Source organism: Dermochelys coriacea, chromosome 3, assembly GCF_009764565.3.
Source record: "Dermochelys coriacea isolate rDerCor1 chromosome 3, rDerCor1.pri.v4, whole genome shotgun sequence".
In the NCBI taxonomy this organism is placed as follows: domain Eukaryota; kingdom Metazoa; phylum Chordata; order Testudines; family Dermochelyidae; genus Dermochelys; species Dermochelys coriacea.
In genome coordinates, this window is record NC_050070.1 from 158,892,682 (window position 1) to 158,910,325 (window position 17,644).

At 39.3% G+C, this 17,644-nt stretch overlaps 1 protein-coding gene across 1 annotated transcript in view; it reads left to right on the top strand.

Moving 5' to 3' along the window:
* Positions 1-17,644, top strand: part of CDC42BPA (CDC42 binding protein kinase alpha) — a 328,701-nt gene that overhangs the window by 90,420 nt on the left and 220,637 nt on the right. The window contains 1 exon segment of the mRNA XM_043511659.1: positions 13,816-13,907. Coding sequence (XP_043367594.1) covers positions 13,816-13,907 — 92 coding nt within the window.

The window sequence follows — 17,644 nt, forward strand, 5'->3', positions numbered from 1 at the left end:
TTGGATGAGGGCCATGCCTTTTATTTTATATTTATATTTAGGTGTTACCAGAGAAAATTTATTAAATAATAATAATTATTAATGAAGTAATATGGAGCTTAGAAGTGAAGCAAAACATTTAGACAAGTTCTGTGCTGAAATGTAAATAAGTGCGTAGCTATGCATCCAAAAAATTGTATCGGAAGAAAAGTGATGTATGTTTTATTCCCCCTGGGCTTAGAGCATTTTCTATCGTGAGTTGTAAGACTGGAGGGCAAAAGGCTTATGCAGCTTTCCATAGGTGTTTTTTTTTTTTTTTTTTACAGGAAATGTCTTGTGTAAAAATGAGTGATACTGACTGTCTTCCTTATATCCCATAAGATGCAATGAAATTCCCAATGCCTGATGTAAGAATCAAACTGTTAAACTTAATACATTTACTATAAGCAAATGCTTGAAGATATGCAACTTCTTCTCTAAAAATGATACAAGTAAAAGGAGACCTGACCAAGGTTGTGTAGGTGATTTTTTTTCTCTTTTAGATGCACATACTTCTGTTTAGTTTTAGATTTTCTGTTAATTCAATGTAAGGAGCTATACAGTTTAATATTGTTCAAAGCCCTCTCTTTGCTTTATTTGATTGTTCTTGCAATGAATCAAACCACAGTATTTTTACAGTTCTGAAATTTATCCTCCTGGTCCATATAGGGAATGACTGGGGTTGACTATTGCTATTTATTACTTCATTAGCTCAAGGGTCAGAGGGCTATGCAGTGGATCTAAAGGTTGCAGCCTTGTTGATAAACTATGTGGGTTTCAGTATGACACTACATGATGGAATTTCTGTTTTTCTGTTTTCTTTTTGAAAAATGGAGGGAATTGTACCCAAAACACTGTGTTAAAATAATAGGTTTAAGTCTGCAAAGTGAAGCAATCAAACGTAAGGAAACCTTTGCCCCCTTTTGTATATGCATTATGATATAGTTTATAGTCTTTAATTTCGTGACCACATGCTATTTTTCCCACAGGACTCCTGCCTCAATCAGTGCACAGAATGGATTGTGCTCACTTAATGAGCATCTGTTCAATATTTTGTTTTTCTCTTATTGTCCAGTGACTGACCCTGTGCCTTATTTACTGCCCACTATTCAAACTCTGCTCTGAAGACAGAATTATGAATTTCCTTGGGTTTATCTATGATGCTCATGTTTCTAATGTTTCACAAACGTTAATGGATTTATTTCACAATTTGCGGGTGAGGTGAGGCAGTAGTATTATCCTCATTTTACAGATGGAGAACTGAGGCAGAGAGAGAGAGAGGTCAAAAGTATCCACTAATTCTGGGTGCCAATTGTGAGACACCTAGGATCTGATTTTTCAGAGCAACTAACCTTAAATAGCACTTTATATTTTCAAAGTACAGTTACTGTTGACTTCAGTTGGAGCTGTGAGTGCTCAGCATTTCTGTAAATCAGACCCCAGGGTCTCATGTCAGGCATCCAAAAAATGAAGAACACACAATTAGTTACCACCTTTGAAAAGTGACTTGCCCAGCATCACACAGGAACTTTGTGTCAGATAGAATCCAGTTTTCTAAGGCGATATTCAACCTCCTTAATATTTGGCCATCCTTTCTCTTCCTGCAATCTCCTGCCTTGCTCACTGTACACCTTCTACTTCTGCAAAAATAAGGCAGGGATCCTACAGACAGCAGCCTCTTTTACTATGCAACCATGATTCATCCCCAGAGCAGGTCCATCCTATGCACTGAATGAGGCAGGGGTCCTGTGGAAAAAATGGTATATGATCATGTAATTAAAGACTGTATCATAATACATACACAAAAGCTTGAGTGCTTGACTTTACATCCTTAATAATGCATGGTTTATTTTTGTGGGACAGAGATGCATTTATCTGCAGTGGATATTTTGTTAACACTGGGGTTGTTTTGCATGTGATTGTTTGTTTTTATGTGAAAGTGAAATCTCATCTCTTACCCTGATCTGAAATTCCCTGGTTAAGAATTTTTGGGGATAAGTTGTAGCCAAAGATGGCTGGATGATCTCCAATTGACCTAGCTGGGAACTCATTACTTTTTTCAATGTGAATAGGAGCCAGAATATTGTGTATCTAACTATACCATTACAGTACAGGAACTTGTGGGTGTATTTCATATTCGCAGGAAATGCCAGCTTCTCTTAAACTGCACTACAGATGTTGGCACTTACTGTTCATCAGGAAAAATATTTTAAGAAGAATTCCAAAAGAGTGAAAACAGAGTCTGAACTGTTAAAACTGAGAAGAATTTTGTGGCTTATATTTTACCTTGGTCTAAATAACATTCTGTAATCCAGCTTCTATCACTGCTGACTGCAGGGTTTTGCATCTCATGTGCTAAACAGAGTTGGCAGCCAGTTCCAACAGAGCTTTTTTTGTGCCTTTGGGCTATCTTGGGGGCAGGGCTTCCTTTATTTTTCCCCACTTGTTTTCTTGTTTCAAGTAAATTGGTCATGTTTTAGACAGCTCCCTCTTGCTCAGTCACTCCCCCTCCCCTTTTTGTTTTTTGAAGTGGGGCTTACTGGAGACGTTTATTTTTTTTACAGTGGTTTAAGTTTTCTTTCATGTACACATCATCAGATCAAGAGGAAAGAATTATGGAAGGCAAGAAAAACAAAAATTCACCAAATGTACACTGTAGCAGCACTTCACTTCAAGCTGATGCTATAGCACTTGTACTATATATGGGTTGCTCTGCTCATGCCAGGCTCCTAGAGGAGTTTTTAGGAACTAATCCTGTGAGATTCTGAGCTCCATCAGTGCCCTTAATAAGTATTCATCACTCCTTCCTTAGCAGCAGAGTCAAAAGGAAACCAGGAAATGCTTTGCCCAAACGATACCATCTTTTCAAGGCCAATTAGGTCAGAACTTCTGTACTTCAAAGCAGTCTCTTGGATCAACAATCAACAAGGTCTTTAGTGCCTTCATAGTCGTTCTAGAGTCTAACTCTTTGTGTGCCCACCATAAAACATGGAATGCATAGAAGAGAAAGGAGAATGTGAGCCTCTGTGTGCCGCTCATCGGGATATAGTTTCTATATTTCCTAACTCAACCTCCCCCCCCCCCAAGGCAGGGCTTTCTCCCTAGGGTCCCTCTTCCCATGACTAAACATCCATTCCCACCTCACTCTCTATATTTTTTTAATCCTCTGGTTAAACCCTATGCTAAAACCTTAAAAATACCATTAACATATTTCAGAATCACTAAAGGCCTGATTCAGTGCTGATGGAAGACAATAGAAAAACTTTAATTTCAATGGGTTTGGATTAATCCCTAAAATAAAACATTAAATTCTTTCCTTCCAAGTTGGGGAGAGGGGAAAAAGTCCTTCTGCAGAAATTACCAAACTATAAAGTGCTTATAATCTATTACAGGAAAAGTTGTTACTGCAAAAGTGTTCTGTTCAATCTCTTACACTTTGTCCATAGCTGTATTATCTGAGTGCCTTCCAGTAGTGTGTTAAGCAAGATGACTAACAGCGGTCATATGTACTTTCTCTTCCCATGGCAAAATGATTGTGGATTTTTGAAATTTTATTTAATATGCTATGTGCTAGTGAAGGCAAGAGCCTTCCTCTTAGAATGGAAAGTGATGAAATTTGTGGTGGTTCATAGCTGTTGCGGGAGTTTGTTCCACAGGCTTGGTCCTGCCCCCAAGAAAGCTGGTATCTGCTGCACGAATGAGCTTACTTTGGCAGTAGACAAAGTAGCAGAGTTCTTATCCTGGCCCCAGAACATGAAATCTCTTGATAAGGACCAACAGCTTTGACTTGATATGATATTTCCAGGGAGCCAGTGTAATGAGCAGAGGGTAGGTTTGTTGTGCTCATATTGGTGAGGAGGCACCCTGCATTTTCCTGAGGGCTGCATGGTTCTTGTCCATGTAGATTTGCATTGATGTGGCTCCATTGGGAGGGAATGGAAGATCATCATCTTCCAGGATGGGAGACAGTCTTCTAGCTCACAGGGTCTCAACTGAGCAGGTTTCAGGGGTTCGACAAGGACTGGGCTTAGCCCCAAGCGGTGGAGCTCAGGGAGGGAGCACCTCCGCCATTCCCTGACTCACCTCAGTGGGCCACCTGGGTCCAGGTAGTGCACCAGGCAGTGCACAAAAATTGCAGCATCACTACAAAAGAGAGATCTCCCCCTGCCATCAGAAGGGGGATGCCTCAAGCCATTGACTCCACAAGCAGAAGCTAGTCAAGGAGACACACCAGTGCTCTGCTCCGGTACACCACCACTTCAGGGAGCATGGCCAAATAAAGGCAGAAATCTGGAGGGGGGATGTGACCCCACATGCCCTTCCACCCCCCCCCCACCCCGTGTGTGACCTCTGGTTGGGGGTCCTCAGATTTGCCTATTTAAGTTTGGGGGGTCCCTCATTTAAAAAAATGTATGTTGCAAATCCCTGTTCTGGCTAGCTAGAGATAGTAGTGTCTTATTCAGAAGTGCTACTGTGGAAGAGCTAAAAATCGGTATCTAGAACTCCTTAACTGTGGACTGACTTGACCAACTGTGCATGTGAATCTTCAATCAGAGGAGGCTGCTCTGTTGCTGCGGATTCTGCAAAATATTTACTCCTGCCAATCAGCATGACCCAGTCTCACTTGGGTTTATCTCACCCAGGCTCTGGCCTAGCTTGGTTACAGTGGTGTTGTCATATAAGAAAAATGTGAACAAATTGGAGAGAGTCAGAGGAGAGCAACAAAAATAAGAGATTTAGAGAACCTGAGCTTTGAGGAAAGGTTGAAAGAAGTGGGCACGTTTAGTCCAGAGAAGAGAAGGGTGAAGGGGAAGATAACAATCTTCAAAAATGTAAAAGGTTGTTATAAAGAAGACAGTGATCAATTGATCTCAGTGTCCAACAATGGCAGGACAAGAAGCAACCGGCTTAGTTTACAACAAGGGAGATTTAGGTTAGATATTGTGAAAAACTTTCTAACAATAAGGATAGTTAAGGACTGGAATAGGTTACCAAGGGGAGCTTGTGGAGTCCCTGTCGTTGGAGGTTTTTAAGAACCGGTTAGACAAACGTCTGTCAGGAATAATCCAGGTGTACTTAACCCTACTTTATCATGATGGGGGAGAGGGGTGAACTAGAAGACCTCTCAAGATCCCTTCCAGCCCTACATTTCTATGATGCAGTGATTTTTATATTGTGAAAGATGGAGAAAGCTGTGTGCCCTCTGTATGTTTTGATGTTTAAGCCCATGACATTTCATCAATTTTCCTAGAGGTTGTTCTCATCTTAATTTATATTGTCAGCTCTTCAGAACAAGACAAGTCAGACTCTCCATCTGTTTGAAAAGCACTCTGCACTTCTCTGGTGCTAAATAAACTGTAAATAATAGTAATAAACTAATGCACATCTCTGTGAATACATCAGGCAGAGTAGAGGAATCTTGCAATCTAATATAATATTTCAGTATCTCCTGCTTTGCCTTTCTTCTTCTGGAAAGATTTTATAGTTCTCTCTGTATTTGGGGTGGAGACTATCATCCTCCTGCATGGTGGCCAGGATGGCTTGGCCGATGAAGATTTGATTACTACTACTTTTCTCTTTGCATCCATGCTAAGAATATAGTTGCTGCAGCTGGAGCTCCAGTTCCAGTGCTTTAAGTAGACATTTCATACAGATTTGTATTTCTCCCCCTTTTTACTTATTTTTATCGCTCTGATCCATTAGAGGCATAACTGAAATGGTAGAAAATAAAAGGCGGGAAAAGAAGCATTTAACTAGAGGATGGCTAGAAGAAACAGACATGTTAGGGATACATTGTTCAGCAAGTTAAGGAATTTTAATTAGTTAATAGATAGATTTCTTCTCCTTAGGATGAACTGTTTAGATTGGTTTTCCTGGTTATTTGTGATCAATTGATTGAATGACAGCAGGAAATCTTTCCAAGAGGGCAATGTCAACAGTTTTCCTAGGTAGGGACAAGTCTGAAAAGAATTTCTCTGGTTGGGTTTTGAGGATCACATAATTGTAGTTGGTTTTTGTTTGGTTGGTTGGTTTTGTGTTTTGAAAACTAACTAGTCTCTCAGTCATAATGGTAGGTAGAGCAGAATGGAACATTTTTCAAAAAGAACTTACTCTAAAAACTCGACATCTAGGCTTGGGAGGATTAGATTTTTATTGGTACGTGTCCATAAATGTTGATTTCATTGTACAAAGTGATTGAAAAAAATATTTTCATTGATAACAGAAATTTAAAGAGAAGCAAAGTAAGAAAAATCTTGAGAGCTTATTAGAGTTTGATTTAAGGATATCTATTTTTGTATATTTACATTTGTATATTTTGATGTGTGATCTTGACAGTTTGTGTTGGTTATAAAGCATTAACTTTTTGAATCAGTGTCTATTCTGTTTAAATAATTATTGTCCAACCTCTCCCATAATTTCCCACAACCATGAAAATTAATAAAATTTGATAAAAAAAAATGCTTAAAACCCATAATTTTGCACAACTATGAGCATTTAAATTGATACAGATTGGGGAGAGGGAGAAGCTTAAAATAAACATTGATATCTATTGAAATTATAAACAAATAAAACTCAAATTCTGAAGCCTATCTATATCACATTTGGTTCACAGCACTAAGGGCAAAAAAAAAATGGTGCTCTTTAAACAAGGGGAAAATAAAGTGGAAAAACCTACTGCCTTAGCTATTGCTATCACCAAGTTGAGGTACTGAAGGAAAGTCACATGCGCAATCCTCTGCTCCCACAAATCTTTCATCTTGCTGAATGACAATGTATCACCCAAAGTATTGTCAAGAAAAACGTATTCCAGATGTTTTAGCTCTGAGGAGGGGTGCATGATTTATTATCACTAAACCTATCCTATTACCAATCTATTTAGCATAGACAGCCCTTCAAGGGATGCAGTTAGAGATATTTTATTAAAACCTTCTCTTGACCTCGTAGTTTGCTTCCTTTGAAATAACTCATATGACATTGTCAAACAACTGGTGTCAAATCTGCCCCCAACCTCCTAGCCAGGAGAGCAATGTGTGAGAATGCTGTCAGAAGATATACCTTCCAATACATTTGACCAGGACACGGCCGGCTCTACAGTTTTTGCCGCCCCAAGCAGTGAAAAAAACTGCCGCCACGGACGGGAAAAGCTGCCGCTGAATTGCCACCATGGCCTGTGGGACAGAGGAGCTGCCGCCGAATTGCCACCGCTGCGGAAACTCTGCCGCTCCTTTCTAACTGCTACCCCAAGCACCTGCTTGGAACGCTGGTGCCTGGAGCCGGCCCTGGACCAGGACCCATTTTCTGTACTTTAAATTATGATGTTGCCACAGAAGCTGCAGATGTATGCATAACAAACAATGTTGATGACCAAGCAAATTGACCTTTCTATGGTACAAACCATTTTAAAATAAATTTGCCTAGGGAATTGATCTTTCTTGGACAAGTAATTATCTTTCTTTATGGAGCCCTTGGGCCATACATTGCCATGTCTGTTTCTTGAGATAATAAAGTAACCAAAAATGTTTACAAACCTTCCACTAACATGACACCATGAATCACTATATACAGCCCTAGCCTATTTTTCTCTGTTGTGTTTTTACATGAGTAGACCTAGTGATGTTTATTTTTCCAGTATCCCTATGGGAACCCTGGAAGATTCCAGAATATAATAACTGAAGAATGACAGGCCTTTCCTTACAGTGAAAAGTGAACAATTGTTTGGTGGTTTAAACAGCTATGTTGGTGCTTGTTAACAAAATATTTTACCTTGTACTCCAGCCATGCCTATAATGGTCAAAAACCACTGATATCACGAGCTGCTCCTTTGTTTTTAGTCTGTCGCTCTTCAACATAAAAGCCCCCTCCTATAATAGTGTGCTTTTTATTTATTGAAAAATATTTGAACAATGATATCGACATCTTTATATTGGTTTAAAATATTTCAAATGACATAGTATAATATAATTTACGCTTGGCCAATCAGAAATCATGTTTTGGTTTCAGCTCAACTATTCAAAAAATTGTTTAAGATATAAAAAGGTTTAAACACAGAGTGGGTGGAAGATGTATACTGTCTACTGTACCCTTGGCTTTAGAAAACCTGGCAACAAGTTCAGACTCTGCAAACCCTGAAACAGGGAAGGCTCCCAGAGGCCTGACCCTGTATTGTGGCAATGCAATGAGCTCAACAGAAAGAGAAAGTAAAGCTGATGTGCCTACATTTTAAAAATAATATTTATTGTGATTCCTTAATGCAATGCTTTGTAATAGGGGATGGTATTGTAACCCCTTTGGGATAGAATTGTTTCATAATAAAAAAAAAAAAAGTAAAGCACTGTCAGGATTTACCTAGCTATTCATGGAGGTTGTTCTCTTGGTAGTCCAACATACAACTGCTGCATTTTTTTTTCTGTCTTCAAATGGAAAATTCAGTCATCTTTTTTGTTTGAGGACTTAGTTGTGCACTATACAGTAAAGTGTGAAGAGTTGTTGTTCTGCAGTTCATGTAACTGGAAGTTCTACATGGATGCAAGTAATATTAAGCATTTAGAAGTTGTGGTGCTGTGTGGTAGTTAGTCAGAAGCCCCCTGTGCACTTGCAAGACTGCAGGATGAAGGAGGGTTATGGTCAGAAAGTGGGCAGGTCTGAGGAAATACGAGTTTCAGTGTAATACTTAGCTTTAAATTTCCCTTTTAGGCTCTGAACCTGCAAAGGCAAGTACATGTTGAACTCATGGGGACTACTCACATCATTAAAATTAATCCCATGTGTAAGTCTTTGCAAGCTTGGGACCTTAGACCTTACTACTAGTCTTAGAGCAGGGGTGGGCAAACTATGGCCTGGGGGCCACATCTGGCCCTCCAGCCTGTTTAAGCCGGCCCTCAAGCTTCCGCTGGGGAGCAGGGTCTGGGACTTACCCTACTCCTGCACTCCAGCCGGGGAGCGGGGTTGGAGGCCACTATGCGTGTGCATGCCAAGGCTCCTGGAAATAGCAGCATGTCCCCCCTCTGGCTCCTACGTTTAGGGGTAGCCGGGGGCGGCGTGTGCTGTCCCCGCCCCAAGCACCATCCCCGCAGCTCCCATTGGCCAGAAACTGCTGCTAATGGGAGCTGCAGGGGCGGCACCTGCAGATGGGGCAGTGCGCAGAGCCACCTGGCCTCACCTCTGCATAGGAGCCAGAGCCAGGGATATGCTGCAGCTTCCAAGAGCTGCTTAAGGTAGGCGTCTCCCGGAGCCTGCACCCATGATGCTCTCCTGTGCCCCAACCCCCTGCCCCAGCCCAGAGCCCACTCCTCATTTCTGGCCCAACCCTAGAGCCCTTACCCTCTCCTGTACCCCAGCCCTAATTTCGTGAGCATTCATGGCCCACCATAGAATTTCCATACCCAGATGTGGCCCATGGGCCAAAAAGTTTGCCTACCCCTGTCCTAGAGATTGTGTGTATGTATGTAATTATTTATATATATATAATATAATTTAGAAATTTTTGTAGAATTTAAGGGGGGCACAAACAGGGATAAGGGGGGGCGTGACCCTGAAAAGTTTGGGGACCACGGCTGTAGAACCAAATCCCCTTGTCTTAGAATATTCTTATTTACTTCAGTGGGACTACATGTCAGAATAAGAAAAGCAGGTTTGGGCCGTTAGTGCTTTAAAAAGAGAATTCTAAAGCAGTTGATATCCTTCTGGAATAAAAAAAGGAACTAACTTTAATGAGCAAAGTAATTTTGCCTGTAAAAGGAATGGCATTCACAGGATAAAATATAATTAACCTTTACTTTTTGTGCTGTCTCCGCTGGTTGCGGTTTTTTTAATTTTGAAAATCACTACAGTTTGCTAAGAAATTTTATAAGGCTATGAAATTACCTATACCTAATGCCAAACCCTTAATATCAGAGCCTAACTAAGAGCTTTGTGGAGAACTCTTTCTTGGATTGAAACTTTAAACTGCATTTGAAGTTGAATGGTTTGAATTTTAGTTAGAAGTTGCTGATGATGTCATTGTAATAGAGTCATATTTTAAAGTCTGTTCTGCTATGGGTTCGTGGATCCCTATAATATCTATTATGTTCTGTAACAAGACACTCATTGCGGTATGTTTTCACTGATATTGTGCATGGACATGAGTTTAATTGATGAATACAATGTGAGCTTCTCTTCTTTGAACAAGCTAATTTTATTAACAGGTCTGTGTCCTATTTATCACATGACATTTGGAGCACTTATGAATTTAATTGTCTCACTTATTTATCAAATCTCAGAATTGTGACTTTTCATTCGGTTGAAGTTTGTGCCTGTTTTTCTTAAGAAGGAAAAGTATCTAAAACTGAATTTCTTAGCTTATCATTTTGTGCTACTTCATTTTGGAGAGGGATTTTGTAAAGCCCTGGAGCATGTTTTTATATCTGTATAATCTCTATCTGTCTTAATTTTAAATAAAATGAAATGATTAGCCAGACACTTGAATATTTGTTTTCCATCTAGATTGATTCATACCGGTGCTTTATTTTTTTAAAAAAATCTTTTTCAGAAAGCCAGAACTTTTAATGCCAGGAGAATCCAAATTCATTTTAATGCCAGGAGAATCCAATGGGACCTGTTGTACCATTGTTGCTGTCTGTAGCGAAGAAGCAATTATTGTTTCCACTTAAAAACTTTTTTCACAGTTCTAGTCCCTGATCCTGCAAATGAATCTGCCCACACATGCCCTTTAATGCACACAGTATCCCATTAAATCAATCTGAAAAGATTTTTATGGCCACATTTTCAAATGTCCCTTTTAAATCTTAACCATCATTTTTACATGCCCACCTATCTGCATGTTCAAAACCTGTATGCGTACAACTAAGATAGCTTATCTGATTTGGAGGAACATGCCATTTCCCCCTCTCTGTCCAGGTACTTGTGTGGTCTTGTCACTCTAGTATGTAGGCATCTCATTATCCTCTTGACACACTTGTAAGGTAGGGGACTACTTGGGTATGGAAGTGCTAAGTGCATTTTACAGAAGCAAAACTGGGGCTTGAGGAACTAGATTCACAAAGAAATGTAAGTGTGGTGATGGTCAGTGTCACCATGCCTGACATCTAAGCACCTGAAAATCACTGGGATTCATGAAGATTGAGTTAGGTGCCTAAGCTCCTTATACATTGAATGGGGGAGAAATCGGTGCCTAAGAATGGGATTCACAAAAGCCAGTGTCTCAGTGGTTAGGGAGACCCTCAGTTAAAGTCCCCTTCCACCTGAGCAGGATTTGAACAGGGATCTGCCACTGCTCAGGTGAGTGCTCTAATCACTGAGCTATGGGATATTCTGATGAGGGGTGGGAGGTGTGTTAGTCTCTTCTGTTGAAACAGTTCCACTATGGATGAATAATTCAAATAGTCAGGGGAGCAGGGGAACTGAATTCTGGGCATCTCACTACCCAGGAGACTGTTTTAATCAGCAAGCTACAGGGTCATTCTCATGCTTACTCAATCTCTCTCTAGCCAAGTGATTCTTTCGTTATTTATCCACAGTGGAACAGCCTAAATAAGTCAGATTGAGGGAGAATATCCTGTAGCCCGGTGGTTAGAGCACTCTCCTGAGAGGTGGTAGATCCCTGTTCAGATCCCTTCTTTGCATCAGGCAGAGTGGGGACTTGCACCAAGGATCTCCCAGATCCCAGGTGAGTACCTAAAAGTTATAAGGGAGGTCCTCTGGCAGTTTTGTGAGAGTTTGTATATGATGTCCAGTCTGGTAGGTGAGTTCTGAGTTGAGTGAGTTTAGTTCCCTACAGGGTTTGGTGGCAGCTTAGGGGCAGAGGGTGGGGTTGTCAATCACAGTGGGACCAAGTGTTTAAGTCCTTTTGTGAATCTATATCAAAGTATCTTAAGTGACTAATCCAAGATCACATAAGAAGTTTGTGGTAGAGCTGGGAATTGAACCTACTTCTCCTGAATCCCATTCCAGTTCCCTATATTCTAGATCACCCTTCCTCCTCTTAAATAATAGGTCCTGCATTAGTAATAGGATTTACATTGTATGAATTGATAAGAATGTCAAATAATTGCTCTATAAAACAAAATATTTCAAAACAAGGTTGTTGTTTTTAACCTTAATAAGTTAATTCATATACATAATGTTTCTCAAAGAGACATGGCTCATGTCTCCCTGAGGACATGCAGATAGCTAGCCAGATTTGGGTGCAGAAGATGTAAAAATTAGGTGGGTAGGCCATTGACAAGGTGTGGGACTGAAAGAGAAACAGTATCAGATTTCCTAAAATTCTTCTGATTTCATAATCCTGAATTGGGGTTCAGCTTTTAAAGACTTGAGGAATCATAACACTAATATTAGTAAAGTCCTTTGACGATGATGAGTGTTTAAATGTCGGTGGGTCAATGAAGTTCCCCTCCAGGAAATTTTCCCTAGAACTTTTATTTGGTAGGGCATTGTCCTTCAGTTGGAGGGTTCCATGGCTCTTAGCAATGCATCCTGAGAATTTACCTTTTTTTCATTTTATTGCCCCTGGGATTTGGGGGAGAGAGTTTAGTACTCCAAGTTAGAAAGGAGGTGTTCCACATGCAGAGGATCCCCTCTGCACATGGATGTAGGGGATAAATAGGCTGGCCTATTATTACCTGTCAAGACATGAAGTTAGACTTCTGTGTTTCTCTTGGAAGAGTTAATCTGAAACAAGAATGCAGACCAAAATGTTTCCCGGCATTCTCTTTGTGTTAAAGCTGAGTTCAATTTAAGAGGGGCAAGGCAGAATTCTAAACATGAATCTTGGCACATAACTTAAGGTAGACTTGATTTAAAATAGTCATTTTTACTTACTTCATTCTCATGGCAATGTTTACCTTGCCTTTCCATAGCTGTAGGTGCTGTTACATAATTAAAACTTGCAAAATTATAAATAAGGGTTGAGGATACTAGATCATGGTTTTTAAATATATTTGTAATGTTTATCTGCACATATGCACTTAATCATTTGGGATCTAAATGGTTTTAAAATATTTATTTCTAAAACATTTCAGTTCACCAAATTTTCTTTTGGAAAAAGTCTGCTGTTTATTATAAACTTGACTCTGGAAAAAATACAGAAAATATTATATGTAAACACTAGAATTACCTGTGTGTGGAATGTTTTGTTCAAGTTTGGTCACCAAATTAAAATAAAATATAATAGAGTAAAAATATATGGTTTAGAAAAAGATTTTGGAGGGAAATGGAGGTTAAAGCAAAAAACCCCAAGCAAACCTACTGAACCAAGGGTTAAAGGTCAATTTAGTAACCCTTGCACATAAAGTAGTGATCTCTCAGGAAGTATGTATTGATATACCTTCATGGGACAGTGCTATCAGTCCAGCACCTTTTCATCAGCTCTTTAATTTTCCTTAGAGTAAAATATTATCATTAATACTGAGCTGGTATAGAAGTTGGCATATTTCTGTCCAGAGTGATGTCATAATTTTACCATACTGTACTTTCACAACCAGACATACCAATCTATAACACTTGGAAACCTCCTATATTGAAAATCATCGTGTGGATTTATAAGAAATATAGAAGGATACAGGCAGCTTGATTCTATCTGTAAAAAATATGTACTCCATAAAATTCCTTTCAGAGCAGACAGAAAGTTTGGCTTAGCTCTTATTGGTCATTAGTTTCAGCTTTATATTTTGTAATATTACTTTAGGGAATAGATGTATATAAGCAAAATGTTCTATTATTTTCAGGGCTCTTATAATTTAATATTTTATATTATTAATGTTACTTTATTTTAATGATTGACATTTTCCTTTGTTTCAGCCAAACCTTTTACATCTAAGGTGAAACAGATGCGACTACATAAAGAAGATTTTGAAATCTTGAAGGTGATTGGTCGAGGAGCCTTTGGAGAGGTAAGGTTTTTTTGGGACGTTAAATGTACTACAGAAAATCTTCTGCAGTCGGAAAGTTTATGGGTACCAGGATATTGAAATATAAGTCCTCTAGAAATACACAGAAATACAACTAAGTGAACTTGAAATGTTTTGTGAAAATACTTCAAGTTCCACAAATCTGCATTTGTCAAAAAAAAAATTCTGATCACCTCCACTTGTGACCTCCCAAGGCAGTTCATATATTTTGGTATATATAGGAGGTATTAGTGCCTGTCTGCAGCAACTGTTTGCCAAAGTCCATATCTGTGAAAGCATGCACATTTATTTCATAATGTTTGGCAAAGATGCAGGCTGATGCCCAGAAGATCACCTTAAAAATCTGTATTAAGGCCACTAATCCAAGCATCTGATCTGGTACAGAAAATTTACAGGGTAGGGAATATTTGTCTTTTTGTACTTTTTATCTGAAGATTTGAAAGTGATTTACAAAGTTGAATAAGTGTTACTCCCATTCTGCATATGGGGAAACTAAGCAGAGAAAGGCTAAGTGATTTGAAAAAGTTACACAGCAAGTCATTAGTCTTTTGTGTGTCTTTAATTTACATTTCTTATTTTAATGAGCAAATGAGAATAGATGTGGATAAATCATAATTTCACTATTACTTTTTTTTCCACCAAAACGATCTCTGCCCACACTCAAATAGGCTTTCCGTGGTGGATAGCTGTGAAAACACCATGGTCTTTGTGCCTGCAGAGCCCAATCCTTGTTCAGGAGACAGATGATATTAAGTTTTTCAATGATCTGTGTAGGCTTTTTTTTTAATCCTAGTTTTGTCAAGAAAAAGGGGTTTCCCAGTTTTGTTTTGTGCGTAGAAAACATTGACGATGATGGATGGACTCTACTGAAATTGTTACAGATTTTTTTGGTTTTCCACCCAGCTTGAGGGTCCTTGGGACTAAAGCTGTGCTGTTGAACTGAGACTGTCAAATGAGCACTTTACTAAACATTTAATGATGTTTTGTTTAGAAGGTGTTTTTCCCCCAATTTTTAGTGTTTAATGATAGATAAGGTCAACCATGTTACACTTCCAAGACCATCGTGAAAGATGAAAATATTTGTGGCTCACATTATCTCTTTTTCAGAATAGATATAATCTGTGAATTTAATTGTTACGGTATATGTTTTAATCCAAACATTTTAAAAACATTAATTATTCCCTTTCTATTCCTCCCATTTTGCTTCCAATTTTGAATGGTTATTTGATGATATTTGCATTATTATTGTTCTAAAACTATACCAGAGTTTTGTCATGCCTCATTTGTTAGCATGTACAACGGAGTTGTAAAGCTTTAATTTTCTGCTCCTGCTCATTAAACAGCCTAGATCAGAGGTTCCCTCTTCAGTTCGAACTTGTCAGACAGGGTGACCAGTCACTCGCTTCCAAGGAACCGAACAGCCTGTGGAGATAGCAGAGACTGAAGTTTCCAGGTTGAAGAAACCTTAGCATTCAGCCCCTATTTCTTAAGATCCACTAAGTGAACATGTCTCATGATTTCCATATACCAACAAGCAGTGCACATGCAGAATGGGTAGTTTTGTGAGCAAACGGGGCCTTGAATTTTTTGACAGCCTAATGTGCTAGGGATAGGAGCTCATGCTAGATCCTCGGCAGAAAACTTTCCTTATTGCCTTGGAAAAAAAACTTAGGCAACAGAAAGCCAATTTTTTTTTTGAGGCAGCATCTGAGGAATATTCCTGTTGCCAATGGAATTTAAGGACTTTTAGAATATTATGTGATTTGGGGTCTGTATGATGGCTCCTCTGGAGAGCATATGTCGTATTTGGGTGGCAGGGAAGAGGCAGGTTCAAGGACATTTATTTTCTTTCATGAGTAAGAATTAGTCTGTGCTTGTCTAGAGTCATGGAAGGCTTAGTTTCTGTAGCTGTACTAAAGGAACTGTAATTTTTACTTTAATGTAGGTCCCTACTATTGCTATCACCACCACCATACATGTTTAAAATATGAGAACCATCACACAGCAGATACCCATTGCAGTGCTACCAGGAGCAAGTACATTACATTTATTTAATCTGTTGTTCCACTTGGATATGTTAAAGGAACTGGGATTTTTATTCTCTGCCAACTATTCTCAGGACCCTATGTACTGAAGCCTAAATCATCTGCTACACAGGCTATCTTTGTGGGGATCAGGAAATTTTGCATATGGAGTCAGAGTTCCCTCTCAGAGTGGGTGATCTATTCCCCTCTACCTCTGAAGAACTGGAAGGTATTTCAGCCCTATAAGCCCTTGCATCCAAGGAGATCTAGGGAGCTGTACCCAATATCTTTTTTCAGACACCTTTCAGCTTGATGCACAGAAAGTAATTTTTCTTCTGTAAGATATTATCAAGAGGAGCCCATCTTTGCAGATGCTCATGTCTGCTCCCTTTTGCTCCTGCTTCAGTTGACTACCCTCTCCAGTTCATAATTAAAGCACAGTTTTCCCCACCTTCATCTACTGTCAGCTTTAGCTAATACTGAGATTCTGCACATTGGGTGGCTCTAGACCAGGGGTCGGCAACCTTCAGCACGTGACCCATCAGGGTAATCCGCTGGTGGGCCACGAGACATTTTGTTTACATTGACATTCTGGAGGCACGGCCCCCCGCTGCCCCCAGTGGCCGCAGTTTGCCGTTCCCAGCCAATGGGAAGCGGCGGCCAGCATGGCGAACCATAGCCACTGGGGGCTGCAGGGGGCCGTGCTTGCGGATGGTGAACATAAACAAAATGTCTCACGGCCCGCCAGTGGATTACCCTGATGGGCCACATGCCAAAGGTTGCTGACCCCTGCTCTAGATTTTCTTTAGTATTTAAAAATAAAATCCTCTTGCCTTAATGGATACCATTGACCTATTTAATTCCTGACACCTGTCTTCCATAAAGGATAGTAACCAGGTAACTCCATGCCATGTTGCTGGAGAGCAATGCATAAAAGTGTCTTTTAAAAAGACTTTGGAATTTGTGTCTCTCTTATTTTTTTTTTTTTTTTTTTTTTTTTAGTGTTTTGGTCTTCAGTAAAAAGAAACGTTAACAATCTATGCTGAAACTGGTAAAAACCCAATGTGTTATTTTTTTTAAAATAAAGAGTTCTAAAATAGCTAAAGGGCATCCGTCAAGGATGCTAATTATGATTTTACCATTGTTTAAGGAAGGTACATTTTAAATCCTGTACAGGTTGATATTGTCCCTTCTAAAAAATGGATTTGGAATAACATATTCTTACCAAACATTTCTTTGTGCATTAAAATATCCTTTTAACTGTTATGTATGTAAAATAATAATTAAAAAAAAAGGGTAAAGGCTGCTAAACTACACATCATTGCAGCTTAAAATAGTCTAAATTAAGTTATTTAGAACAGAACAGGGCCCTAATACTGCAACCAACCTTCAGCATTCCAGTTGAATCTTACCATAAATGCCAGGCACCCATTTGCATGAAGCAGGAAGAAATTTATGCTATGCTTTCCAAAAAAAAAAAAAAAAAATCTAAGCCTTCCTTGCACACTTCTATAGGTGCTGCCACAACTGCCTATAAACTGTTGTTGTTTAACACTTTTACATAGCACCTGATGCATAAATACCACGTTATTTTCTCTGTAAAGACACAATCCTTGCATTGAGGAATTTATAATCTAGGTTATTGACATGATTGGAAGAAAAGGTATAGGGCATCAGACAAGAGGAATTCTCCAT